Source organism: Ambystoma mexicanum, chromosome 7p (assembly GCF_040938575.1).
Source record: "Ambystoma mexicanum isolate Mex_15411 chromosome 7p, UKY_AmexF1_1, whole genome shotgun sequence".
Lineage (NCBI taxonomy): Eukaryota > Metazoa > Chordata > Amphibia > Caudata > Ambystomatidae > Ambystoma > Ambystoma mexicanum.
In genome coordinates, this window is record NC_090939.1 from 953,731,581 (window position 1) to 953,758,738 (window position 27,158).

Genomic DNA, 27,158 nt, shown 5'->3' on the forward strand with positions numbered 1-27,158 from the left:
CTCCCTCCCCTATTTTAAATTTACTGCTTTGGGAGAGTATCAAAGATGAGGAATACGTGGGAGGGCACAATCCATTAGAAGAACAAGTTACTTACCCATGGTAACATTCTTTCGACTGGATGTTCCTCCCATGTATTCCTTAGCTCCCCTCCCAGCCTTCCACGCAGTAAACTTCTCTTGCGTTTGCAGTCCACGTTCTCTCAGGGGTAGTAATCGTCAGACACAATGCAGTAATGTTGTCAAAACGGAACGGAGGCCAACGGGCACTGCGCGTGCAACTTAATACCTGTGGTGACATCGTCGTCGAGACTGAAGCTTCTGGGGGACATCGACTCGACCACGTTTCGACGCACAGCACCCTCCTACTGAGTCAGCAAGAAGCTGGATATATATATCAAAGATGAGGAATACGTGGTAGGAACATCCAGTCAAAAGAACGTTACCATGGGTAAGTAACTTGTTCTTCTCTTCATGCCAGACATGCAGGCACCCCCACCATACCTCACAGTCGCTGAACTAAATTTGTTCGCTCCTCGTATCACAAATCACGGGCTGTTTCACTCCTGGCTCCCCCCTTACCAGCTGCCCTTCCCTGGAGTGTCATCTGGGCCTTTCGAGGATCACACTAATCAACCGAATTCTAATGGATTTAGGTTTTCTGTTTTAGAGGCATAGCTAAATCTAGACTGCCCTAAATCTAGACTGGACATTTTAGCACCTCAAGACCTCTACCTTGGCTTGCATGGGCTTGTCCTTCAGGATGGGCGCAGCCTTTCCAGTGCTTGGCCCCCCTGACATTCCTTTGTGGATTCACAGACCTGCAGCTCAACAAAATGTGAACTTTTATCTGTTCGGCCTGAAGGCCTCTATGCTCGGTTTAACTGCTGGGGCTTGGCAAGAGGAGATGATTCAAACTCTTTCACACTACGCTGCCACACTTCCGTTAGGAAGTATTTCTTGAAGTGCAATTTTCTATCCATATTATGGACCCCACCCTCATCTGAAACTTTTTGCTTTTTGACTGACCTAACCTGACTTTCCATTGCAACCCAGCCTTCAGTTGTACTCGCCTGGGCATTTGCTAATTTGTTATGGGGAAACTGACACGTCCTTCCGACTGTCAGTACTGGGAAAGTGTTTCCCTTAGTCTTGGACTATGTTGCCATTTCTTGGTAACTTTTTATCTGTGTGCCAAGTAACCTTACTGTACCGCGGACAGGGGTCTTTTCATTTTATGGTTCTAGACATCCTCTAAGGAGTTTTTGGTGGTTAAACAAGAGTGCCTAGGACCTACTGGTGGAAGCAGTTTACTGGTATTTGTACTACTTTTTATTATACCATACCTTGTTTATCACTTTTGGTCCCAGGCGGTGGCCAGTGCTGAAAATGGCTGTACCACAAAGTCTTGTGTTCTGTCCTTTGACCATCTTGTCCTTAGCCTTCACCCAGGTTGAGCTGACCCGGGACTTCCTTATTTGGGCACGCAGCCTCCTGCGAAAACCGCATCTTTTGTGCGCTCCCGCATGTCACGTGTGCTAGTGCCCAGGAAGAGGACTGGGACGGTCTGGTCCCAATCCACACTATTGGTGCCAGGATATCTTGTATGACTGAGACCACCGTGGCCCATGTCTGGAGTGCATACTTATCCCAGAGGTGATTGCGAAACCGATCTTGGTTAAGAGAAGGGGCTCTGCATCCATTCCCGGCTGATCTACTGAAGTTCACTCCGAACTACAGAAGGAGGCAAGTATCCTGAAACTCTGAAGCAGACCTGTGGAACCGCCGAGATACACTGGAAGGTTTGGTACCCTGAGCCTGCTGCTGTTCCGACAGACCCCTGCTTTTGTCATCGATCCCAGAAGGCCTGCAGGGACGCTTTGACTGTTTGGAGTTGTGCAAACACCTACTCTCTGTGCCTCCTGATTACTCGCTAAAAGAGCCTTCTCGGAAGTGATCCTGGGCCTTCAAGTGAACCGACCAGCTCTACCCTGGGGTACTGCATAGGAGAGCCGCTGTCCCGAGTTGTGATTAGAGACTTGGGTAATCACTAGCTTGTGGTCCTGGGCACTCTCCTGACAAATCTTGTAGTCCTAGCTCCTCTTTGTTGCAGATTAGGAGAGTGCGCCACGCTGCGAGCATTGCTGGTCCCTTCGTCACTATGCTGTGGTGACGGTCGCTGTAGGTGCTTTGCCTATCAGCCCTTCTGTGCCCTGAAGCCTGCTGCACCGGAATTTTCTTCCTCCCTTCCTTGTGAGGTGAGAAAAGGCTACTGTCCCGTCACGGACGATCGTCCTGTCCTGCAGCTGCTGAAAGCTTTATCACTGAGAAACTGCAGAGCTCGAACTTACAAGCAACCTAGACTAAACTTGCTGTTTGGTCCGACCTGTGCAGAGGGGCTATGAGTACTAGCTTCACTTACAGGCTGGCCCTGGCAAAACCGATCTATTTTAACGCACGAGAATCCCTTAAAAGATCCTCACTTTGGCTGGGTCAGCCTGCACTCCTTTTCTATTCCCAAACATCGAAAGACGCTCTTCCTGCAAGGGTAGACCCTCCTCGAATAAGGGAACTTTATTCTTCACCTCAAGCCTCTACCTGAACTGCTACAGGCTCCTGAAGAGGTAACGTTTTCGCTCTTGACCGCACTGCAGTACTTTTGAGCACAAGGTTCCCCACTTCGTAGTGTTGGACTGCTAAAGTTCAGGTTTGGATTCTGAAGATCGCCCAATGCAAGAATTGTGTTAACCCCCTTTTTGTGTTACCAAAAAACAGGTAAGGTTCCCAAACTTTTTTATCGGGGGACCCAGACTCAAAGGGAACTAGCTCGTAGATGAGCACAATATGCAACATGAAAGTGAGTCTGGTACCCCTCTTTCCATTCCCCAGTGTTCTAAAACGAAGCCACAATTAAATCAACCACAGATGCCTCACATATAGGCTACTGTCTACAAACCTAAACCCAAAATGTATATAATGATTAAAAAAGACTTTATTGAAAAATTTATTATTTGCACATGTTGTATAGCATTAAAAGGCACTAAGTGCCAAACACACAATAAGACACATTTTAAGGCACTTTGCCAATGGATTAAAAAGGTATGAATCACAAGAAAAACCAAAAAAAACGTTCAACAATCAAACGTCTCAGAAAGGGGATACACACAAAAAGGTGTTATAACAAGGTTTCATATCATTCTAACCACTTTGTTCATGTGAAACACAATCCCATAGTGAATTAGCATGGGTATTCTAGATCGTTGTCGACATGTTTCGGCCTTTAATTTATTCCAGACACTATCCCTAGTGTCTTTAAACTTTCTTTTCTATGGCCATCTTCAGGACAGAATTTCTTCAAAATAGACTTTATACCCCAACAGTAGATTTGAACAACTGAATCTAAAAAAATATAAACAAAAACATATCAATCTCAAATACATTCATTTCATGGGTTCAATTATTTACAAGGTCTAACCACCTAACAATTACTGTTAGGTGTATTACTTTGGCCTATTACTACTCCTCGTTTAAATAGACCTATTTAAGACTGAAACAACACAAAACATGCTTCACTTCAAAAACTATTTAACACACTAGGGCAATGTAAGAGATCTGTTCAAAGACTACAGCTCCTTTACTTAATTTACAACTAATAAATGATGTTCTGACTCTTACAGTCTTTCTCCAAATACAAGTGCAGCTAGACAATTAATAGGCTTGCCATCTCTTATGTAAACTTTTTTAGAATGCCAGATGTCACATCTAATTACTCCACCAGGATGCGCTCTGTAATCTACTTATTTATTTAACTCTCTGCTCATACTTATTGGCATTGGTTTTTAACCTACAGATAAGGGACATACCACCAGCACCTATCATAGCCCCTAAAAAGGGGCCAGAGTATTATATGGACCATGCATATTTTAATCAGCCTGATTCTGTTTCAAATGCCTAATTCTATTTAAAAATCATGCACAAAAAGTGTAGTGATGCCACTTACTGTTATCTAAAAATACGAATTTACCTTTTCCAAATATAGCCCGTGATTTATTATATATACAGGCCTCTCATAAAAAGTATCCCACGGCACAGCTACACGGCTTCTTGCGTTGCCAAAATCATCCGGGGAGAGCGAATGCCAAAAGACAAAGGTCATTTACGCTGCCTAGGGAAAGAACAAAAAAGCGGCGAAAGAAACTTCGTCACCACCACTTTTCCACTTAAAAGTTGCTATAGTCACAGTGGAACTGGCAATTGTTCCATTGTTTCCACAGAAACCCACCACATCAGACTATTTAGACACAACCTTCCCTCATAGTATGCTTACCCTAATGCAGCAGAGCCCACGTTGGTTTTAGAGGGATGCGCGGGTTTGCTTTTATTTCGAAAATCGCGGCATTGCAACGCGATACAAACTTCATTTCGGAAGGTTCGTGAAACCCCTCACAGCAATCAATCTGTACTCAGTCAAGGACGAGAAGGAGAAAAAGAAAAACAAAAGCACGCGCGATGTGGTCAGAAAATGCATGCCCAACTGTTGTCTTTTTACAGGATCAAAAACAGAATTATCCTGCAACGTTTATGGCATTCGCTTACCTTCTTCCGTCAGTGTCCACGGTCACGCCGTGTTGCTTCAACTGCATTCACAAGCGAGCCGCTGGGTGGGTTGCTAAATATAGCTCTAACTCAAATCACATGGCGTTTTTCAGAAGCCATCTGAAAAACGTCCTATCACGTGAGTGCTTCTGCAGCTCACGTAGTAGTTACTTCATTAGAAGTTTTCACGGTGTGTTTACTTGATGTAACTCACATCCGGGTGGAAATAATATCAAGTGCTGTGTTTTTCTGTTTCCTTAATATCAAAAGGCACTGTTAAAGTCACGCAACAAGTGCTATTACACGGTATCCTTTTTCTTCTTTTCTTATTTCTTAAAGGTACAGGAGCGAGAAGTTGGTTCTCTAGTATCGAGTGTTTTCGGTAGTTTACTTGTCTAACGGTTCCCCGAATGCATTGCACAAAACACAGTGTACAGTGCCGAAAAAACAATTGAGAATACTCATAAAGGACAAAATATTTTTCAAAACAAATTTTTTAGGAGTAACCAAAGTGTTTTTTATTAAACAATTTTTTTAATATAAACAAGGAACTCGCCATCAGCCGATTACAGATCATGGCTTTACAGAAGGGTGTTCCATTCTACTGATAAGTTCAGGCCATGTTGGGCAGTCTTTAAAGTGTAAATCCATCTTTGTTCACACAGGTAAAATGTGGCTCGATACTAGAGAACCAACTTCTCGCTCCTGTACCTTTAAGAAATAAGAAAAGAAGAAAAAGGATACCGTGTAATAGCACTTGTTGCGTGACTTTAACAGTGCCTTTTGATATTAAGGAAACAGAAAAACACAGCACTTGATATTATTTCCACCCGGATGTGAGTTACATCAAGTAAACACACCGTGAAAACTTCTAATGAAGTAACTACTACGTGAGCTGCAGAAGCACTCACGTGATAGGACGTTTTTCAGATGGCTTCTGAAAAACGCCATGTGATTTGAGTTAGAGCTATATTTAGCAACCCACCCAGCGGCTCGCTTGTGAATGCAGTTGAAGCAACACGGCGTGACCGTGGACACCGACGGAAGAAGGTAAGCGAATGCCATAAACGTTGCAGGATAATTCTGTTTTTGATCCTGTAAAAAGACAACAGTTGGGCATGCATTTTCTGACCACATCGCGCGTGCTTTTGTTTTTCTTTTTCTCCTTCTCGTCCTTGACTGAGTACAGATTGATTGCTGTGAGGGGTTTCACGAACCTTCCGAAATGAAGTTTGTATCCCGTTGCAATGCCGCGATTTTCGAAATAAAAGCAAACCCGCGCATCCCTCTAAAACCAACGTGGGCTCTGCTGCATTAGGGTAAGCATACTATGAGGGAAGGTTGTGTCTAAATAGTCTGATGTGGTGGGTTTCTGTGGAAACAATGGAACAATTGCCAGTTCCACTGTGACTATAGCAACTTTTAATTGGAAAAGTGGTGGTGACGAAGTTTCTTTCGCCGCTTTTTTGTTCTTTCCCTAGGACAGCGTAAATGACCTTTGTCTTTTGGCATTCGCTCCCCCCGGATGATTTTGGCAACGCAAGAAGCCGTGTAGCTGTGCCGTGGGATACTTTTTATGAGAGGCCTGTAAATATAATAAATCACGGGCTATATTTGGAAAAGGTAAATTCGTATTTTTAGATAACAGTAAGTGGCATCACTACACTTTTTGTGCATGATTTTTAAATAGAATTAGGCATTTGAAACAGAATCAGGCTGATTAAAATATGCATGGTCCATATAATACTCTGGCCCCTTTTTAGGGGCTATGATAGGTGCTGGTGGTATGTCCCTTATCTGTAGGTTAAAAACCAATGCCAATAAGTATGAGCAGAGAGTTAAATAAATAAGTAGATTACAGAGCGCATCCTGGTGGAGTAATTAGATGTGACATCTGGCATTCTAAAAAAGTTTACATAAGAGATGGCAAGCCTATTAATTGTCTAGCTGCACTTGTATTTGGAGAAAGACTGTAAGAGTCAGAACATCATTTATTAGTTGTAAATTAAGTAAAGGAGCTGTAGTCTTTGAACAGATCTCTTACATTGCCCTGGTGTGTTAAATAGTTTTTGAAGTGAAGCATGTTTTGTGTTGTTTCAGTCTTAAATAGGTCTATTTAAACGAGGAGTAGTAATAGGCCAAAGTAATACACCTAACAGTAATTGTTAGGTGGTTAGACCTTGTAAATAATTGAACCCATGAAATGAATGTATTTGAGATTGATATGTTGTTTTTGTTTATATTTTTTTAGATTCAGTTGTTCAAATCTACTGTTGGGGTATAAAGTCTATTTTGACTTATTTTGAAGAAATTATGTCCTGAAGATGGCCATAGAAAAGAAAGTTTAAAGACACTAGGGATAGTGTCTGGAATAAATTAAAGGCCGAAACATGTCGACAACGATCTAGAATACCCATGCTAATTCACTATGGGATTGTGTTTCACATGAACAAAGTGGTTAGAATGATATGAAACCTTGTTATAACACCTTTTTGTGTGTATCCCCTTTCTGAGACGTTTGATTGTTGAACGTTTTTTTTGGTTTTTCTTGCGATTCATACCTTTTTAATCCATTGGCAAAGTGCCTTAAAATGTGTCTTATTGTGTGTTTGGCACTTAGTGCCTTTTAATGCTATACAACATGTGCAAATAATAAATTTTTCAATAAAGTCTTTTTTAATCATTATATACATTTTGGGTTTAGGTTTGTAGACAGTAGCCTATATGTGAGGCATCTGTGGTTGATTTAATTGTGGCTTCGTTTTAGAACACTGGGGAATGGAAAGAGGGGTACCAGACTCACTTTCATGTTGCAACCCCCTTTTTGTTACAGGTTGTGGATGTTTTCCACCATCTTGCATTAGGCTTAAAGCAAATGTATGTATTTCACATAGTGATAACGCTTGTGAGGTATTTGTTTCTTATTACTGTGGTTATTCGTGTTTGATTATAAGGCCTATAATAAATATATATGTATTTTTGATATACACCTGTCTAAGAGTAATCTGCGGCTCATTACTGTGTGCGCTCATTGTGGGCTTCAGATCACTCACCCCTCCTTAGATTTAGTCTTGACCGCCGCTAAGCTACCTTGATTGGTCTGGTTTGTCAAGAAGGTTCCCCTGTTCCACTAAATTAGGGTGGCCTCCTAAACGTCTGCCCACCAGGTCAGAATTTAGAAATCCATCTCAACTTCAAACAGGGGCTGAATTCCAGTACTAGGCCTCAATTCCAATATGGAGGTGCTTTGGTATTTCTCGCACTTGGGACTATGTCATTGCTATACGCTATATTTTAACCACAATACTAGATCACCCGTGCCCTATACCTGGGCCTATCTACACATCCTTGCCTATTACAAAACAACTATATTTCTTATTCCCGCTTTGCAAGTTTCACTCCCCCACACCTGAATCGTTTAGGTGGGCATGGGAGCTGAACATGCATCCCAACAATATGCGTTGTTGCGTTCTCCCCTGTTCCTCTCACTCGCCTAGTTGCGCCTCAAACACCTATGTATGAGCACGATATAAATAAAATATCATATATCATGCCACAATTGCTTCGACAAGTTCCTTAAAGGACTGCTTGCTAGTGTTGGTCTTTATGTAGCACTGACGTGAAATTCATATTGCCCATTGGTTGCAACTTCACAGTTTGTTTTGTGAGTTCTAAATCTATAAATTGCTTGCCAAAACATAGCACTTTTTTTTTTTTTTTTTTGAAGGGGCGAAGTGGTTTTGCAGAAAGAAATGCAGCTTGTGGAAGAATGATCTGTGATGTTCAAATTTCTGCAAAAGAGCTGATTCGCTGTAAAAGTTATCACCTTTCTGAACTAGTGCATCAGATTCTGAAGACTGAAAGATTAATCATTCCAGGGGAAAATATCCGGAATTATTACAGGTATGATTGTCTTGGCAGGCTGACCATTGTCTTCTAAAGCCCCGTATGTTTGTGCCATCCTTTTATTATTTTTTTTGCTCACCATTTTCATTTTGCTTTGGAATGCAGAATTGTCTATTTTCTGATTTAACTGTTTCTGTTGGAGTTATTTCAAATGTTATTTTACCTCCTTTTCTTTAGCTGTAACATTCCATTGTGGAACAAAAATAATTGTGAACAGGTGTCGGGCTATGGTTCATGGAAGTCCCAATTGTGAATAACAAAGCCAGGTCGGTTTTGCAGGTACTACAAAATTCAGATCCTCTGATGGCTGATTGGACTTTCAGTGCCTGAAAGTACTGAAATTAATCTACTAAATTGGAGGAAAATATAAGTGAATGAGGTCCACTGTGTCCAAGCATCAGGCAGTCCTATTTAAAAGTAGGGATGCCCAGTTCAGGGCAGAACCAAGTTGGGAAATTACATTCTCATATCGAAGTGTAGCTGTCTGCTGCTAAGGAGATGCTGAAAAAGCCTTTTTAAAAACATTTTTTTTTACCTTGGAATAAGATTGTGGGAATGTTTGTGTATTCCTTCAGGGGGTATCGGGCAGAGTCCTGATCAGAAGAGGCAATGAAACCCACTTAGTCAAGCATTTTCTTTGAAGGCAGATTCTAGTACATAGTTTAGGGGTTCTAGAGATATTGAGTGCATAGATGTCTGATGGACTCGGGGTCCTTGTGTGTGCCAATGGCATATGCAGGATTCTTCACCAGATAAAGTTTATAAATATAGTCTAGTGGTGTGGGGGACTTGGTGAGAAGGCCACAAGAGAAAACAGGGTCCTTCAAGAGGTTTGTTAAGATTGTCCTTAGGCACTGCGACTCCCTCTCCCTCTCCATCCTCCCCTCTGGCCCGACTCACTCTGCAGGGCACACACTCAATGTCTTGATCTCCTCTGACCTCCCCCTCTCCATCCCTCTGACCACTCCTCTCCTGGAGCGATCACTCCCTCATCTCATCTCATCTCTCCCTCTCTTCCCCCCCAAGCCAAGCCTACCCCAACACTGCCACCTACCTTCTCGGACATCCGGCCCATGAAGCGTGTGTCAGTTGAGGCTTTTGCCGCCACTTTCGACCCCCCTCCCCCCCAACCTTTGGCTGTCTCACATCCTGACACAGCCCTGTCTCTGCTGTACTCTTCAATTTCTGATACGCTTGATGCTCTTTCCCCTGTCATGAGGAGCCGTTTGAAGTAAGTCCAAAGCCAAGTGCAATTCCTGGTATGACTCTGACCTAGCTACACTTAAACGGAAGTGTAGGGCAGCTGAGAGGAAATGGAGGACTTCCTGTTCATCCTCTGACAAACTGGCCTGTCGCCTGCCATTCAAGATTGGTGTTCCCCAATGATCTTTGTCTGAATGCCACCAAGACGGAGATCCTCCTCATCGGCACACCTTCACCATCCTTTCCCCTCACTCTCTGGCCGTCCTCCCTTGGCCGCCCTCCTACCCCCACCTGCGAGGCTAAGAACCTCGGGGTTATCTTTGACTCCACCCTTTCCTTCTCTGCCCACATCTCTGAGGTCTCTAAAAAGTCAAATTTCCAACTGCACCTCCTCAGAGGTACTCTGCCTTTCCTCTCCTTCCCCCAGAAGCTCATGGTATCCCAAGCTCTGGTTCTCTCTAGCTTGGACTATTGTAACAGCCTCTTTCTAAATCTACCTGCCTCTACTCTCTGCCCTCTGCAACTAATCCAGAACAGGACTGCAAGACTTGTCCTTGTCCTCAAGCCCTGGGATCGTATCTCTCCAGCTCTGAAATCTCAAATCTACCTGCCTCTACTCTCTGCCCTCTGCAACTAATCCAGAACAGGACTGCAAGACTTGTCCTTGTCCTCAAGCCCTGGGATCGTATCTCTCCAGCTCTGAAATCTCTCCACTGGCTCCCAGTGGATGCAAGGATTACATTCAAAACCCTCTGCATTGTCCACAAGGCTTTCTGGGGCCAGGGCCCAAAATACCTTCAGCTATCCCTCCGCAAATACCTCCCCTCTCGAGCTCTTCGCTCCTCTACCTCCAACTCTCTCAGGGTCAGTCGTTCTTCAAAGAAACGAGCTGGGGGTAGATCTCTTGCTTCGGCTTGGGCCTCCCTCTGGAACAGCCTCCCTGCCACTCTAAAACTTGAGGAGAACCATCTCTGGTTCCAGAAGCACCTCAAGACCTTCCTCTTTTCTTCTGCCTTCGCTCCCCCTCTCCCCTGCTGATGTGTTCTCTCTTGGCACTGTGCACCTGGCCACCCTCTGTCCTTCGGGTCCAGGTACCTGCTCACCCTGCCACCCTCCCGCATTGCCTCCGGGCCACCGCTTGCACTGGGGTCTGTATCTGTACCCATACAGCCCCCCCTTTTTCTTCCTGCACTTATCAGACCTACCCTGTCTGCTTCCTTAAACCTAGAACTTTCAAATGGCTGGCTGCACTACCACTGTTTGTTGCCTTTATTATTTATTTGTTATTTATCTTTCTCCTCTGCTTCGCACTTTCCACTTCTCCCTCCTTCTATGCACTGTCCCCTCCCCCTCTCCCATGCACTTGCACGTTCTCAATGTCACTGGGCCTAGTAAGATCGCTGTTTTGTTCTCCCCTGCCTCCCCCCCCTTGCCTTGTTGCACTCTGAAACACTTGTGTACGAGCGCAATAGAAATAAAATATCAATCAGTCAGTGCCCTGTCCACATGGGGAGAGACTACTAAGTGAAATGAGTGAGGACATCCTTGGATTCATCACACCATGCATGCGATACGGGTGTAATAGCTGTAGTATTCAGTCTCATGAAAGATTGGGAGTCTGCCAGTTTCAAAAGAACACTGCCATATTCACAGGTAAGTTACATAAATACAGTTACTTTTAACTTGATGCTACATTGAGTGACTCCCACTCGTCCATCAAGCACTGGCATCTTGGCTCCAAGTTGAGTTCCATCATGAATATAGATTTCATGCCCCGTTTTGGGGGTGGACATTTGCCTTTTTAACGGCCCGTCAGCCTGAGCTTTGGTAGGCCGGAGTGAAGCACCCCTTGTCCGCCCCGAGTTGGGGTGTGAAAGTGATTTACACTCTGGGATTTAACTGGGTGCGCATAGTTTTGTGTTTTTTTTTTCGTCCAACAGGATATGAGTTCAGTGCGAGCCCATCTCCCCTCGAGAGGAAAAAAAAAACAAAAAATGGCTGCTGCAATAAAAATGTATATGGGAACTATTCCCTTTTCTATTTTAATGGTGAGGGCAATTTTATTTGACTTTTTTAAACCGTTTTTTTGCTCCGGCGTGAGCACTGAATTCTCAGTCGTGCCTGGGAAAGGCAGATTGGGATTGCTCAATATGTCTTTTGCAGGTGCAAATATATCATTCACTCAATATTCTGAGCTGTCGTTCATTGACACTCAACAACATTCTACAGTCCTGCAAGGAGGACCAGTTAGGCGCAAACTCATAACACAAGCACTCCATATTCAAAGCCAGATATGAGTCTGAGGGAGAGAAGAGTCGAAGGGAAAGTAGAGACCATGAGGGGAAAGGATTGCGAATGAGTGAGCGACTAGGGCGACAGGAACTGGCCAGTTCACACTGCACCAGTGCAAACTCGGCAGTTCACACTGCAATAGTGCATTAAAGATACCTATTCTTATTCCCAGGGATGGGTTGAGGCAGGATATCACCTAGAAAATCCCTAGGGGTGAAATATGGAAAAGGCATAAGGCATTTAGGCCCTCATTGTTGCCCTAATTTTAGACAGTAGGTGTTGCTTGCAATTAATTGTTTAGCCTCTGGTATATTGGTGCAAGCGTAAGGAAGGCAGGACACCAACAGGCGACGAGAGGGGGAAGCCGAACAGGAAACTGATTTTAGCTTATCAAGGCTCTGCTCAAGAATTTCTATTCATTGTGAAACTTTCCAATTGAATTTTGACAACAGAATATAAAACATAACTGAAAGAAAAAAACTGAAGAGCTGTCATCAAAGTAGGCAACAGCGAAACAAGTGTAGAGGAAACAAGATCAGCCAAGAATTATTGGCTAATCTGAAGCTACGAGTTTGACAATAGAATATTTGAAGTTTGTCAAATTAAAAATACTGAAACTAAAATGATTACTTGAGTTCTGATATATATTATTGGTTCATCATATTCAAAGCAATCACATCTACTCAAAGAAATAAGAGTTGAGCTCAAGTAAAGGGCAAACTACCTTATTTTGAGAGTTATTGCAAACTTTCTGATCAGCCTCCGAAAATGGGAGCCGCAGTGCAGCTCTTATGCCAATTTATAAAAGGAATGAATTCAAACAAATGATCAATCAAGGACCGCCAACTAGTTGTGACTAGGCTGAATTTCAAATTTAAACCTATGCCCTCACCTTTGTCTGAATTTTAGACAGTAGGTGTTGCGTGCAATTAAGTGTTTAGCCTCTGGTATATTGGTGCAAGAGTAAGGAAGGCAGGACACCAATAGGCGATGAGTGGGAAGCCCACGTTTCAGCCTGCTGTCATCCAATAATTGTGTTGCTATCAAGATTTAACATAAAAACCCTTGAATTCATCTCTGTAGTTGGGGGTGTTCTTAAGGCCATATTGTGACTGGGTCCTACAGAATCCTGGGACGACAAATTATTCAGTATTCTCTGCCAACTCAGCCAAGGCTGTGACCCAGCTGCGTAGAAAGTATGTGTTGGCTCTTCAGAGTTATGGTTAGCCCTGACTGGACTAGAAATTCTCCTTCGTACTTGGTTCCGTGGCTCAGGAACAGGGGTTCGACAATGGGGGTCAGAATCTGGAGAACCTACAGAAGAAGGCTGATTGAAGATTTGTGCCCTTGACCACACTGGAGAGTAGCCATTGACATCAGTCTCTGTTGCAGGCTCTGTGATACGCTGGACAACAGGCAGCCAAAGCCCTTCGCGCTTCTAGGAAAGATGGAGCCAGGGTACTTGCTCAGTGTCCCCAGGTGATGGAAATCTTGCCTGGCAATCATGTAGGAGTACAGGGTCTTGTGTAGCTAATAGGCGGCCAGAAGCTTCAGTGAAACTGATCCTTGGGCAGGTTAAGTGATCCAGCTGTTCCTGCCAGATTAGAGGAAATGAGCATGACAGTCTGTGCCTTCCTGGACACTGGAGACACAGGGATTCTCTGTTGGAGCCCTTGGAACGCTTATGATGCTGGTGCAGAGGGTCAGTCCCATTGCTTCCGGCTGTGCAGTTTGTGTTCCCGCTGCTAGACCAGGTGAGTGGGTAAGTGCCCTTTTAGCCCCAGTTAAGTGGCACACTGAGCTACATTTAATTGGGGCCACCAATTAGGGCATCCCCATGCACTTGAAGGGGGAAGGGCCAAGCCCACATTCTCCCTAGTCTGACTCATTCATATGCCTGTCAGAACTGGTTCAGACTTCTACAGCCCCTAGCTCAGAAACTGGCATCCATAGCCATATAAGGCCATGTCCTGCAACACTCGAAGGAACACTGTGTAGCCTTGTGACCCCTTTAGGACCTCTACGGGGGTGGGGGGAAAGACATCCTCCTTTTTAGATATCTGGAGGAGAGGGACAAAAGGACCCTATCTAGAATAAATATTTCTGTGTGATGGCCATTGTTCACAAAGGAAAGCTGCCAACATCTTAGCTACATGACTGACATGGTGTATATCTCCACCCATGGACTCTGGGGCACCTTTCTGACTCTTAAGGCAGGCCAAAGAAGTGCAGAACCCCTCTCCCAAAGAGACTTTACATGAAGTCTGGCTGAGCAGAAAAGGGGAGTCACAAACCAAAGAATCACAAAAAGGTGGAGGAGACCCTCGAAGTTAGACAAAATACCCCCTAAATGATATTCTGCCCTAACAATCCTAGATCAGGATTGCATATTTGTATTTTGTATTTGTTTTATTTGTAACGCGCACCATCAGGCCCGGAGGCATCAGGGCGCAACTTTAGACATGGTTACATAAGCATACAATTACATATATTCAACACATTAACAGTACAAAGTATTCGAGGCAACAGCAGTACACATATTTACAGACGAAGATTAGGGCAGGCGTTTCCCGGGGTTGGTCCGGGCATCATGGCTGGTTGAAGAGCCAGGATTTGGTTTTAGATTTGAAGGCGCTAAAGCATTCTTCAGATCGGATGGTGAGGGGGAGGGCATTGCAAAGATTGGAGGCTAGGACGGGGAAGCTAGATCCACCCGCCTTTTGTAGTTTGAACCTAGGAATGGTTAGGCAGTGGGTCTGAGCCGTTCTTTGCGGGCGGGTAGGTGCGTGACGGGCTAGCCGGCTACAGTGGTATGGTGAGGCTTGGTTAGCTAGGCATTTGTGGGTGAGGCCCAAGACTCGGTGACATTCTCTGTTTGACCGGTAGCCAGTGTAGGTTGGATCTGGATTCCGAGATGTGGTGGTTTTCGTGGGATGTTTAGGGCTGCTCTGATAGCATTATTTTGGGTAATTTACAGTTTGTTCAAGTTCTCTTGGCTCGTTCCAAGGTAGAGGGCGCTCCCATAGTCAGTTTTGGCCATGATGAGAGTTCTGGCCAAAGTGACCGTGTTGGGGGTAGTCAGAAATGGCCTGCAAGCTGTAATGAGTTTGCAAGTGTATGCTGAGGACGATCTGACTGCATTTGTTTGTCGGGATAGTGATGGAGTGGCGTCAAGATAGACACCTAGGGTTTTGGTGTCTTTCGAAACTTGGATGGTGTTGCCATCGATGATAAATGATCGGTAGGATGGCTCAAGTTTACTAAGACTTTGCGTAGTGCCCAAGATGAGGAGCTCAGTCTTGTCATCGTTAAGGCATAACTGGTGTTGTGCCATCCAGGCTTGGATGACCAGGTAGACCTCATTCAGGGCCTTAGTGTCAGCCACGTAGTCACCAGTGATGGGAATGAGTATCTGGGTGTCGTCAGCGTAGTTCGTATAGGAGACACCCAGATAGTCAAGTACATCAAAGAGTGGTTTTGTAAAAACGTTAGAGCGTTGGCGACACACAAGAGCTCTGGGGGACGCCACAGTGAATCGGGGAAGGATCTGCAGCTGCAGATTGAGAGAAGACCCGCATAGAGCTATTACTCAAGAATGATTTGATCCAGGCCATAGCTGATGCTGAGAAATGGGTGGCCGAGTGAAGATGCTTGCATAGGATTTGGTGACCAAATCGAAGGCCGTAGAGAGGTCAAGTAGAAGTAACAAGGCAAGTTTGCCGTTGTCCTTTAACACTTCGATCTGGGTTTTTAAGTCTGGTAGAGCTGTCTCTGTTCCGTGTCTGGGGCAGAAGCCAGATTGTCTAAGGCCTAGGAGATTATTGGCTTACAAGTGCTCTTGGATTTGCAGTTATGCTGCACGGTCTAGAATTTTTAACAGGAACGGGACCGTAGTGATGGGTCGGTAGTTGGTAGGTATGCTAGGGTCGAGGGAAGGTTTTTTAAGCAAGGGGATCACCCAATCATCCTTAAGGTTGTCTGGGACGGTTCCCGTTTTAAAGGATGCGTTGATGAAGGATGTGATAAACGGGGCCAGATCGTGGGCGGATTCCTTAATAATTAGGGCAGGGGTCGCCCTGGCAGTTGGACGGTTTGATCCTCAGGATGTTTTCTACCTCCGCAATGGTGAGCGGTGAGAAGGCAAATAGTTTGCAATTTGCGACGTCAGGGGAGAGGGCCCCTGCGGAGGTGGGAGGGCGATTGTCCAGTTTCAGGCTAATTTGTTTGGCTGTGATTTTAGATTGAAGCATGGTGATTTTATTCAGTAACGCTGCCTGAATATTGGCGCACCATTTGCTATCTTTAATGCAGGTGTCAGGGGGAGTAACGGGGGTTTCGAGCTCTTTTAGAATCTTAAATGGTTCCTTGGAGTTGGAGTCCGCATGCAGAATGCGATTATTAAGGGATTCTTTTTTCACCTCTATAATGGCTGCTTTGTAGGTGAGCGAGGCCAGGAAGAAGCAGTCTTTATGCGCGTCAGAAGGGTGGCTTTTCCATCGGTTCTCGGCACAGCGTTTGGTTTTACGGAGTACTCTTAGCTGTGGGGTGAACCAGGAGTTCAAGTGTGCACGTGGTTTGGCCTTCCTTAGTTTGATGGGGGCCATAGAATCTATAGCTGTCAGCATGCTGCAGTTGTAGATGTCAGCTAAGGCAGTCGGGTCATTACAGGAATCAGTGGCCGCTTTAAGTGTAGGGAGTAGTAGAAGGATGAGTTTCTCTTTGGTTATGTCCTTTTTGTTTCTGGTCGGGAGCGCAGGCGCTATCGCGGTCGGGATGCAGGGGGCGGCTTCAATATTGAAGGTGATAATGTGGTGGTCTGACCAGAGGCAGGGGGTAATGGCCAGGACATTGATATTACAATTAGAGCTGGCTAGCCAGTCAAGGGTCCTGCCTTTAGAATGCGTGGGCTCTTGGATGTGCAAGGTGAAGCCGCAGTTGGAGAGGGAGTTTTCCAGATCAAATGCCGTAGGATCTTTAGGGTCACCGCGTCCCAAGTTGAGGTCGCCAAGGATGATTTGTGAGTTAGTTTTGGCGTTATCAAGGAGGAGGGTGGATATTGGCTGTTTGGTTGGGTGTTAGTGTGAGTTTGACTGATAATAGTTCAGCTGACTCGAGTTTGGTATTGGTCATTACTCTTAAGTCCAAAGTGATTTTATGGATAATGGCAAGGCCACCACCTCTAGAGTGGGAGGCAGAGGTGCGGTCACATAGCATTATGCTAAAGCCAGGTGGTATAGCAAGGGACAGTGAAGGACCGGAAGCGGCATGTAGCCAAGTTTCAGCTATGGCAATGAAGTCAAGATCTGACGATGTTATAAGGTCTGCTATGTCTAAGGTGTGGGCAGGGAGGGATCTAGCGTTGATAAGGGCGCCTTTGATGATGGGCAGTTTCGCCACTGTAGAGGGGGGTTTGCTGTTGTTGGTTACAGCGGGTGGGCACGGGAGTGTGTGTCGTGATTGCTTGGGAAGGTTGCAGCGGGTAGGGCGTATGCGGAATCTGGTGCCTAATCTTTTATTTCTAAGAGATGAGGGGCACGGTTGGTTCGGAGTAGGTTTGCTTGAAAAGTGTTCCAGCCAGAGTGCTGGGTCATTGAGGTAGGGATTGAAGTCGGAAATGAGGTGGTGGATGTCTTGAGGTGGGTGTCATTGCAGAGGTCGCCATGCGCAAAGTCTGTGGGACAAGACTGAGGCGAGAAATAGTGTCAGGTGGCTGAGGGTGAGTCGGCCGTATCGGATGCGTGCATGGCTGAGTGAGGATTGTTATTTCAGATGTCAGGGAATGGCACAGTAAAAGGAGGAGCGCCCTAAGGAGCATGGTAGATGCAAGTTCAATTTCAGCTAGGGCAATGCAAAATCAACAATAGGCAGGTTCGATTTCAGCTAGGGCAATGCAAAATCAACAATAGGCAGGTTCGATTGTAGCTAAGGCAGTGCAAAATCAACAGTAGGCAGGTTCGATTTTAGCAAAGGCAGTGCAAAATCAACAGTAGGCAGGTTCGATTTTAGCTAAGGCAGTGCAAAATCAGCAATAGGGAGGTTGCTTGGGGCTAAGGCAGTGCACAGACATAATATAGACATAATATATACATACATAAATACATATATATACATATATAATATATATATATAATATATATACAGACATAATATAGACATAATATAGACATAGTGTAGTAAGTGCAGGATGCCACTTACTACAGGATGGTCGGGACATGGAATACTGGTGGTTGGGGCAGTGCAAGTGCAATATGATATGGCATTTGTAACGCGCCTATACACAAGTGTTTCAAGGCGCGACGAGGCAGGGAGGGGGGGAGACCGACAACGATCCTACTAGGCCAGGTGTCGTTCAGATCGTGCAAGTGCATGGGTAGGGGGGGGGACGGGAAAAGTGCGAGGGGGGGGGAAAGGGAGAGGGGAAAGTGCAGTACAGGGTTAGTAACGAACAAGATAAATAATAAGGGCCAGCTGGTGGCAAGTGCTGGGAAGGGGGGCTGTAGGGATACAGAGACAGTCCCGCAGTGTAGGGGTTGCCAGGAAGGCAGTGCAGGGAAGAGTGGCTGGGCCAAGGACCGAGATTGGTGAGTGGCCCAGTTGCTGATTCAGTACAGTTTCAGTGATTTAGCAGGGGAGAGAAAGCAGAAGCAAAGAGGAGGGTTTTGATGTGCTTCCGGAACCGGAGATGGTTCTGCTCAAGTTTCAGGGAGGCAAGAAGGCTGTTCCAGAGGGAGGCCCCTGCTGCGGAGAGAGATCTCCCCCCAACTCGTTGCTTGGAGAAGCGACTGACCCTGAGGGAGTTGGAGGCGGATGAGCGAAGTGCTCGAGAAGGAAGACATTTAGGAAGGGAGAGTTGAATGTATTTTGGCCCCAGGCCCCAGAAGGCCTTGTGGACAATGCAGAGGGTTTTGAACTTAATCCTCGCAGCCACAGGGAGCCAGTGTAGCGATTTCAGTCATTGAGGCCAAGGCCAAGTCTCGCAGTCCTGTTCTGGATGAGTTGCAGAGGGCGAAGAGTAGAGGCAGGAAGATTTAGATAGAGGCTGTTACAGTAGTCCAGCTTCGAGAGAACCAGGGCTCTGGAGACAGTGAGCTTCTGGGGGAAGGAGAGGAAAGGAAGGATACCTCTGAGGAGGTGCAGCTGGTAGTGTGCCTTCTTAGAAACGTCAGAAATGTGAGGAGAGAAGGAGAGTGTGGAGTCGAAGATGACCCCGAGGTTTTTTGCCTTGCAGGTAGGAGCAGGAAGAGGGCCAAGAGAGGCTGGCCAGAGAGCAGCAGGGAAGGAGGGAGTGGGTGTGCCGATGAGTAGAATCTCGACCTTACTGGCATTAAGGCAGAGATTGTTGGCGGCACACCATTTCTGGATAGCAGAAAGACAGTCAGAGATGAGGGAAGGAGAAGAGGAGGCCGAGGGTAGCCTGAAAATGAGCTGGGTATCATCCGCATAGCACTGAAAGTTGGGGCAGAGAGCAGCGATGCGGTGGGCGAGAAGTGCCAGATACTGGTTGAACAGCCAGGGAGAGAGGTTAGAACCCTGGGGGACACCACAGGCAGAGAAAAAGATGTCAGACAGGAAAGACCCCAGTTGGACCTGGGAGGGTCGATTTGAGAGGAAAGAGGTCAGCCAAGCCAGAGCCTGACCAGCGATACCCAGGTTATCACGGAGACGGTTGAGCAGGATGGACATACCATGCATTAGGTGGGGTAGGATCGCATGCCACATGCGTGGGAGTTAGAGGGGGTAGTTCTGTTGTGGTGGCCGAGAGTACTTGGGAGCGCAGGTCGGCCGTGCTGAGTGCTAGTTGGGCCAAGGTAGGTATGCGTGCGTGGCTGGCAAAGATGTGGGTGGCAGGGGGGGTTTAAATGTTACCTCGTGAGAGTGGTCGGGTCCAGTTCCCCTAGGAAGAAGGTGGAGTCATCTGTTGTGGTGCCTTCAGTGAATGTGCATCCGGATGCATTGTAGACCGAAGGGTCCTGGGGGGGTCATGCGCAAGTGTTCTTTCCACATGGCTCCTTTTTTCGAGGCTGGGTTTATAGGGGCGTAGTAGGCGAAAGGGCAGCGTCCTGTGCCGTAGCGCAGTGGTGGACAGGGGCAGACAGGAGGGGCCTTAGGTTAGCGGGCCTTTGGTTGTTTAGGGCCGGCTTCCGCCTCCGGTCCTCACGGGTGCGAGATATGCTGATGTGGTTGCTAATCAACCAAGGAGAACGCTAGCAGCGTGTTGGTGCGACAGCCATCTTGTGGAAGTATGGCTTGTCTGGTTTCCTTCGTTGTGAGGCCAGGGTGCAGGGTGCGAGCACAGGGTGCGGGCACAGGCGAGGTGGGGGTCAGTAGCCGCGAAGCGCCGTGGCTCGTGTGGTCAGCTGTGCAGACGGACTGATCGCGGTATGTCCATGGATGCTGCTCCAGTAGCTCGATGTGGCGCTGGTGCGCGGGCAGCCGCAGGGAGGGTGCTGCAGGGCTCCTGCCCAGAGGAATATTGGGCTGAAGGGGCAGACAGGAGGGGCCTTAGGTTAGCGGGCCTCATACATTAGGATGGCAAATTGTGAGGTGTCAGAATGATAAGGGAATAGTTATAAGACAGTTTCAGAGAGCTACATGATTAGTAAAAATCATGTTTTGTATCGCTGAAAGTCGTATGTCACTCTGTTAAAGGCTTTAAGTTCTCAAGTGGATCTTTGTGAGTCTGTTTTTTTTGCCCAAAAATAGGTGATTTGGTCATCTGGGGAATAGAACCCTCTACACTTCAACATATGACATTTATTTTATGTGACCATCAACCTCAAAGTTGCCTACTGTACAGATAAAGTACATGTCGACAACACCCCAATGAAAATATAAGATGGCCAGCTACGTAATACACTATATTAATACCCAACAGACCGAGTCAGCTATTTGAAGGTGTAGCTTCTGCAAAGCTTGCTACAATTTTCACTTTAATATTAAAACTACTGGATATGCCACAAGGGACCAGGGTATAAGCATCAGGGTTGGGTCACCCATAATGGATGATGGTGCATCAACTCATAATGGATGAGCCAAGCCAGCCCATTGAAACTACTGAGCGCTCACCCAGCTGCAGCAAGTAGCTGAGCGAGAGCCGCTGGGCTGGCTTACTGCCATAAGGGTTTCATGATTTCTCTTTGTTACTGTTCCCCCAGTGCATATGTTCAGTGGACAATGCAAGGTGTAAGGAACTCATGGTGGCAACAGTAAAGACTGAAACAAGTGATCACAGTTCAAGGGTGTTTATTAAACTGTAAAAGGGGTGGGAGTAACGCCTAATCTGAACCTAAAACTAAGATGGGAGCGAGCTACGACCATCAAATAATAAGGCAGTCCTAGTGGCGTCTTGTCAAACAAAAAAGGGCCTATACTAAAAAAATAAAAAAAAAAACTATTGCCAATCCTTACTCCTAGTTACAAAGTGTGGGATAATGTTCACCAGAAAAAAAAATCAGGATGGTATGACTGGGTATCCCTTCCCCACGTTTGAAGCATGGGACAAGGTGGGGCTCTCGAGCCCAGCACACTCCTGGGCCTCGACAACACGTGGTTTACAGTTCAGTTCAACAATATCAAAAACCCCTTCAGAGGCTAAGTCTCTTTCCTGCAAAAGTCTCTTGCCTTGGGAGGTTTGCTGATCAGAAGTTCTCTGGGCGATTGCTCTTCGGTTCTGGGATCTCCGTCTGCCGGGCTCTGACCCCTTTCTTGCAAAAACAGGCCTCCCTCCGTCGGGTTCACTACGGCCTTTGTTCTAAACAGTTCATGTATTGCTCAGTTTTATCAGAAAGCAGGGTTTCTTTCTCTTCAGCTTTTTTTCGGCATCCCTCTGTCTGGTTCACATATGCCAATTACCAAAGTTCACAATCGTAATGGAAAGCGGGGTTCCCTTGCCCTAACTTTCCTCTTGCAACGGGTGAGAGACTTTCGATTGTGCAAGGGATTCGATCGTGACCATTGTAGGACCACTCTGACACCTCTTGCCACCCTTTTCTTGGGGCCTTCTGGTTGCAGTAGTTTGAAAAACAGGTCCCGGTCAGATCCTTTCGAATGAGCTCCCACGTGGCGCCGGACCCCTCTGCACCTGGACCTCAAATGGGCTTTCTTTAAAGTTCAAACAAACAGACAAGTCCTTTCTTCCTGCGTTCAAAAATGTTGCTAATCGCAACCTTGGGCTTAAAACACAGTTCGTTTTGATATCCGCGTCCTCCGACTCATCGGCTGTGCTGAACCCATGGTCGTCTTTGTTCTCTGGAGTCGAGGATAGTACCACGGAAGCCAGCTTGCCTCTCTGCCTGCGTTATCAGTGCGAGAGGCCCCTGTGTACAATGGACCTCTGTTATCCGCACGCCAGCTGTAACTCCCGGCCTTACGTTTTCCCTTCTGGAGGCTTTGCTTGTCTGAGTTGAAAAGGGCATAGCCGTCCTTCCAGGTCTCACCGCTTTTCTTCTCCCTTTGTACTGCCAGTTTGGCGTAGCTGTTTCCTTGTGCGTTCAGCCATGCTAGAAGTGTGCTTTCTTTTATCCCTGTGGGGAAGGTAAAGGGCTGTCGGGGGTGCTTGGTTGTCAATTGCCTTACTCTGCCTGACCAGAGTGTTGGGACATGTCAGGTTTTTTTATTTGTTTTGAATACCAACTTTTTACATACAAAAATATGTAAAACTGAAAGGATCCTTTCACAAGTATTCAAACAGACATAATATATTAAAGCAGGTTAAAAGAAAAAATGTGACTATTTTCAAACATTTGTTATACACTTAAATATAGATTCTAAAAAAGAAAAAAATACGAAAGCAGAGAAGGTACACCAAGTGTAGACCAAAAAGAGAGCATGCAGCTCACTTTACACCATTACAAGCTAAACCATTTTGGGAATTCTTTTCTTCCAATGTTGCATTTCCTAGCTTCTCCAAGATTTTGAATAGGAAGTCGTACAGTGATAGTATGAGACTCTGTGCTTGTCCACCCATCAATCTAACCCACAGGGCCTCACACCTGTGTGATGTATCTAGGTCTCTTAACTTTTCTTCCCTTAAGGCATCACAACTCATAACCAAGTGTTTTGTGGTTTCTTTGAGCTCAGTGATGCCACATAGCCTACAGCTCTATTTTCTGTATCCACTTTCCAATTTCCCACTCTCTCAAGGGTGGGCATTTGGTTTAATCGGAAATTAAGGTATAGTAATCTCCTTCTAGGGCATGGGAAAATGAGCAGATGTTTCAAGATCTGTTCCCTTTTGTCCACCAATTTTGAGCATTCCCTGTACAAGCTATACTTTGCGATTTCTTCTGATATTTTCCTCCAGTCATGTTGAAATAGCTTTTTCTTTACTTTAGCTTGGTTGATTAAGAACTCCTCTTTTGAAGAGCCAATTTCACTTAAAACCTTTCTCATCTCAAACTTCAGTATGTTAATTGAAGTTCCGGAAGTGCGTGTTTGCACTTCGCCCCATTTTTGGTGCAGGGAATCTAGAGGAGGGGTCAACAATTTTGCATAACTCGTTTGTTTCTTCCATGTTGCCTTTGTGGCATGTGAGACTAACCCAAACTCGTGCTGTATCACGCCATTAGGTAGAGTTTGCCAGCCTCAGGGTGTCTTTCCAGAGTGTTTTCCTTGGATTGTATTTAACTGCTTCCCTAAGTCATTTAAAATGATGTCCAGCCCGTACAAATCATCGGCTCCACTTGCATTAGGTAAAACCTAATCAGGGGAGTCAGTGAGAATGCACATAGCTGTGCGTGTACCAGCCTCATTTTTGTGAGTAGCGGACCAGATTTACTGGTTAATGTTTTATCCCTCCCTCTCGGGATACGAAGTTTGCAACTTTGTTTCCCAGATAGGTCAGGGCAGATGCTAGCTCCATTTCATTATGTTTGGATTTCTCCTCGTTGAGAATACACACTCTTGATTTTGATCCATTTACCTTTAGGTTGTTCTCGACTGCATATACATGACAGTGACAATTTCCGTTGTAATCACAGGAGGGTGAGATCAAACGGCACTAATTCATTGTCAAAAGCTATGCAGTCAAGGGTTGCCGATTCCACTCTGACTGGATTAGTGCCGCCCCCCTCCCAGATCTTTGCTTCGTCTGCCATATACAAATTGTACAGGGTTGGGGACACAACGCATTCCTGTCTTACCCCCACGTGTGTTCGCACCAGGTCCGTCGCCCCCTCCCTGTCCAACCTCACTCTCACCAAGGTGTTTGTATGTAGTAGTGCCAGCATTCTTAGCAGGGTTACAGAGACCTTGGCTTGTTGGAGCTTTGCCCACAATCGACCACAACTAACAGTGTCAAAAGCACTGGTCATGTCGATTGAAGCCCTGTAAACCGTGCCAATGGTCTTTTTTTAACAGCTGCTTTCATGTGAACCAAGGTAAATGCATTGAGTGGGGTTCACATTCCTGCTTATAAACCTTTCTGACAGTCGCATAAGAGATGAAGTTTACTTATCTCTCTTTTAAGGTCCCTTAACAGTTAGGTTCCAAAGATCTTACTTGTAGAATCTAGTAGTGCGATAGGCTTAAGGTTTTTTGGGCTCAGTTTATCCTCTCTTATAGATTGGAACTATTATTGATTGTTTCCACGTCTCTGGGATGTCTCCCTGAGAGAAGACCTGTTAAAAAAAGGTTCAGCAGCAGGGTCGCCCATACCTCAACGTTCGCTTTGATGACAATGGGAGGGACGTTGTCTGGGCCTGGGGCACTAGAGGCCTTTGCTCTGTTTATTGCCAATAGAACGTCACTCTGGTCCCATTCACACTCCTTTCCTATATTGTCCCCTTATCACTTAGATCTATTGGTGAAAAAAAGTTTCCCATCCAGGGTCATCCAAACGTGGACCCCTTGCTCACTGTGCTCAGAGAGGCACAGCTCCAACTCGCTGATAATGCCCAACAAGGCTGAAACACGTGTATGGGGGTTGCTGTTGGTACTCTTGTCCAGAAGGGAATTGCCATAGCATTTTGGTGTTGGAATGCCCATGTGGGCGGGGAAAGACTGATAAGCATAGGGATTTCCCCTCTGTGAAAGGTACAGTGAGCTTAAGTGTAGCTGCATACTCTAGAGTGGGTACCTTCCCAAAGAACAGGTCAATGTCCCGTGTTCGTTCTCGCAGAGGGGCGCCTATGACTACATTTTGATTACATCTATTGGTGGTTCGTTTTTTGGAGCTAGATACTTTTCTTTTAGGAATTTTTCACTTATTTGCTGAAATTTGACATTTTTTTTGTGGTACATCCCATGATGGACTAGAATTAAGCTGCATCTTTTTTGACTAGTGTTTCCACTATATCTTGGTTTCTCCTGATCTTAATTCCTCTTTTGATTAATTTTAATTCTTTTATATTGCGCACTGATCTTTGTCTTTTCTTTACAGTATTGAGTATTCAAACTGAATGTATCCCTACAAAGGCCGATTTGTGTTCTATTTATACTTTTTAGTTCTCTGATTCTAATATCAGAGGGATTTTTGTGAGCTATTCGAATGACATTTTCCTTTTTGAGATAATGGTACAAGACATGCTTTTAGCTTGTTATTATAGTTCCACACTGTAAATTGTCAGGTTAACGGCGCTGGTATTAGTGCTTTTTCTGTTACCGTGTAAGCAAGTATTCTTGATGGGGGTGTAGAGCTTCTAAATATCCTACATGGTAGGATGGGGCAAAGTTGTTACAGAGAAAGGGATACTGCGTCTGAACCCTCGGTGTACCACTTCCGCTCCCCAAAGATCCCCCTCCCTCACCCAGGTGATCCTCCCCCCACTAGTTCACCCCCTGGAACATCCAGTAGCGATGGCCTTGCTCTGGCCACCTGGACGACAGATCTTGGGGGACCAGCGGGTGAGACACCTTTTGGGTTTCTCACAAAGGCCTGTGGGCTTTTGCGTTCCCCAGGGTCACATGGCTTGTGGATGCAGCCTGGTGTACTGCAGGTTTGAATGTTTGTTAGTGTTGCTTTCGACCCTGTGTGCAGATTTAGGAGTCCAGGGGTGGCATGAAGGAGGTACTTTGGCTCCACCATAAACCTGCCCTCATGATGCTTCCTAGTCCCTGTTCCGTGCTGCACGGTAGCCGAAGTGTTATCGTGGCAGGCAGCCTGGACCAGGGCAGCAGGTAGGAAAAGATGCATGCAAGGGTTTGTGAATACGTGTGGGGGTGAATGAGGGTGTTTGGGTGTGCATCTTTTTGGGTGTGTATGTGTTTGTGTATGTGTTTGTGTGTATGAATGGTGCATCTGAGGACAGTATGTGATGTCGTTTTTTTACTATGGCCTGTTTTACCGGCATTAAAATTGTTTTCCAAACTCGACCCTGGGGGTGGATTTTGCGAGGCCACCCTATTATGAACAAGGAGACACTGAGATTTTAGCCAAGTCTAATTGAGGTAAGATAGCAGAGCGGAAATTATTAGTGTCAGGATGAAAGCGAGAGTGGTCTAGGGCTACTAAGCGTCCACACAGAATACCACCAATAGTTCAGGTTAGACAGGCAAGTACAGAAATATGCAATTTATTAGGCCTTTAAAATACACACTAAGCACATAAAAGTTCTAGTCAAATATTGCCATAATTGCCATTCACATTTTGGAGATGAAAGAACGCATATGATTCATTAACAAGCACAGGTAAATACTCTGGTGCATGACATTCAGGAAAGACACATTAGAATAACAGTTTCCATTATAGTTAATGAGTCCAACCCTATGATGATTTGGAGCCTTGTGCCCTAAATTCATCAGCTTCAAAGTTATACTTTTCAGGTAGGTTTACTGAGAGATTTGAACATTGCCAGGGGTTATGATTCGAAAGTCAAAAAGGTAAGTCAAGTTCAGGTAACTAAACTCACACAATTGCATACACTAGGATAGGCCCTGGAAGGGATCCTTGACCAGTCCTCTACCAACCAAAGTCCATAAAGATGTTTTTAGGGATGGCACTTTTGGTCCATGGAGCACGGGGGGGGGGTGAAAGAAAGGTATGTTAATTCACCCCCATGTATGGGATTTCTCCAGAAATAACTGCTGAGGTTCCAGATACTGTTGGGGACCCGTTCTTCTGTGCTTGGTCAGATCGAGAGAGGCCAAGTGGTTGCAGGTGCAGAGGTCACTTTCTGACACAGGACTTGGTTTCGGTTGCAGTACTTGAAATTCTGTTCCAGGTACCG

General features: G+C 45.7%; 1 protein-coding gene across 2 annotated transcripts in view; it reads left to right on the forward strand.

The window, feature by feature from the left end:
• POLA1 (DNA polymerase alpha 1, catalytic subunit) overlaps window positions 1–27,158 on the forward strand; it is a 2,474,741-nt gene that overhangs the window by 563,092 nt on the left and 1,884,491 nt on the right. For both annotated transcript variants that reach the window (XM_069637299.1, XM_069637300.1), the window contains exon 20: window positions 8,321–8,496. In XM_069637299.1, coding sequence (XP_069493400.1) covers window positions 8,321–8,496 — 176 coding nt within the window. The remainder of the gene's footprint in view (window positions 1–8,320; window positions 8,497–27,158) is intronic.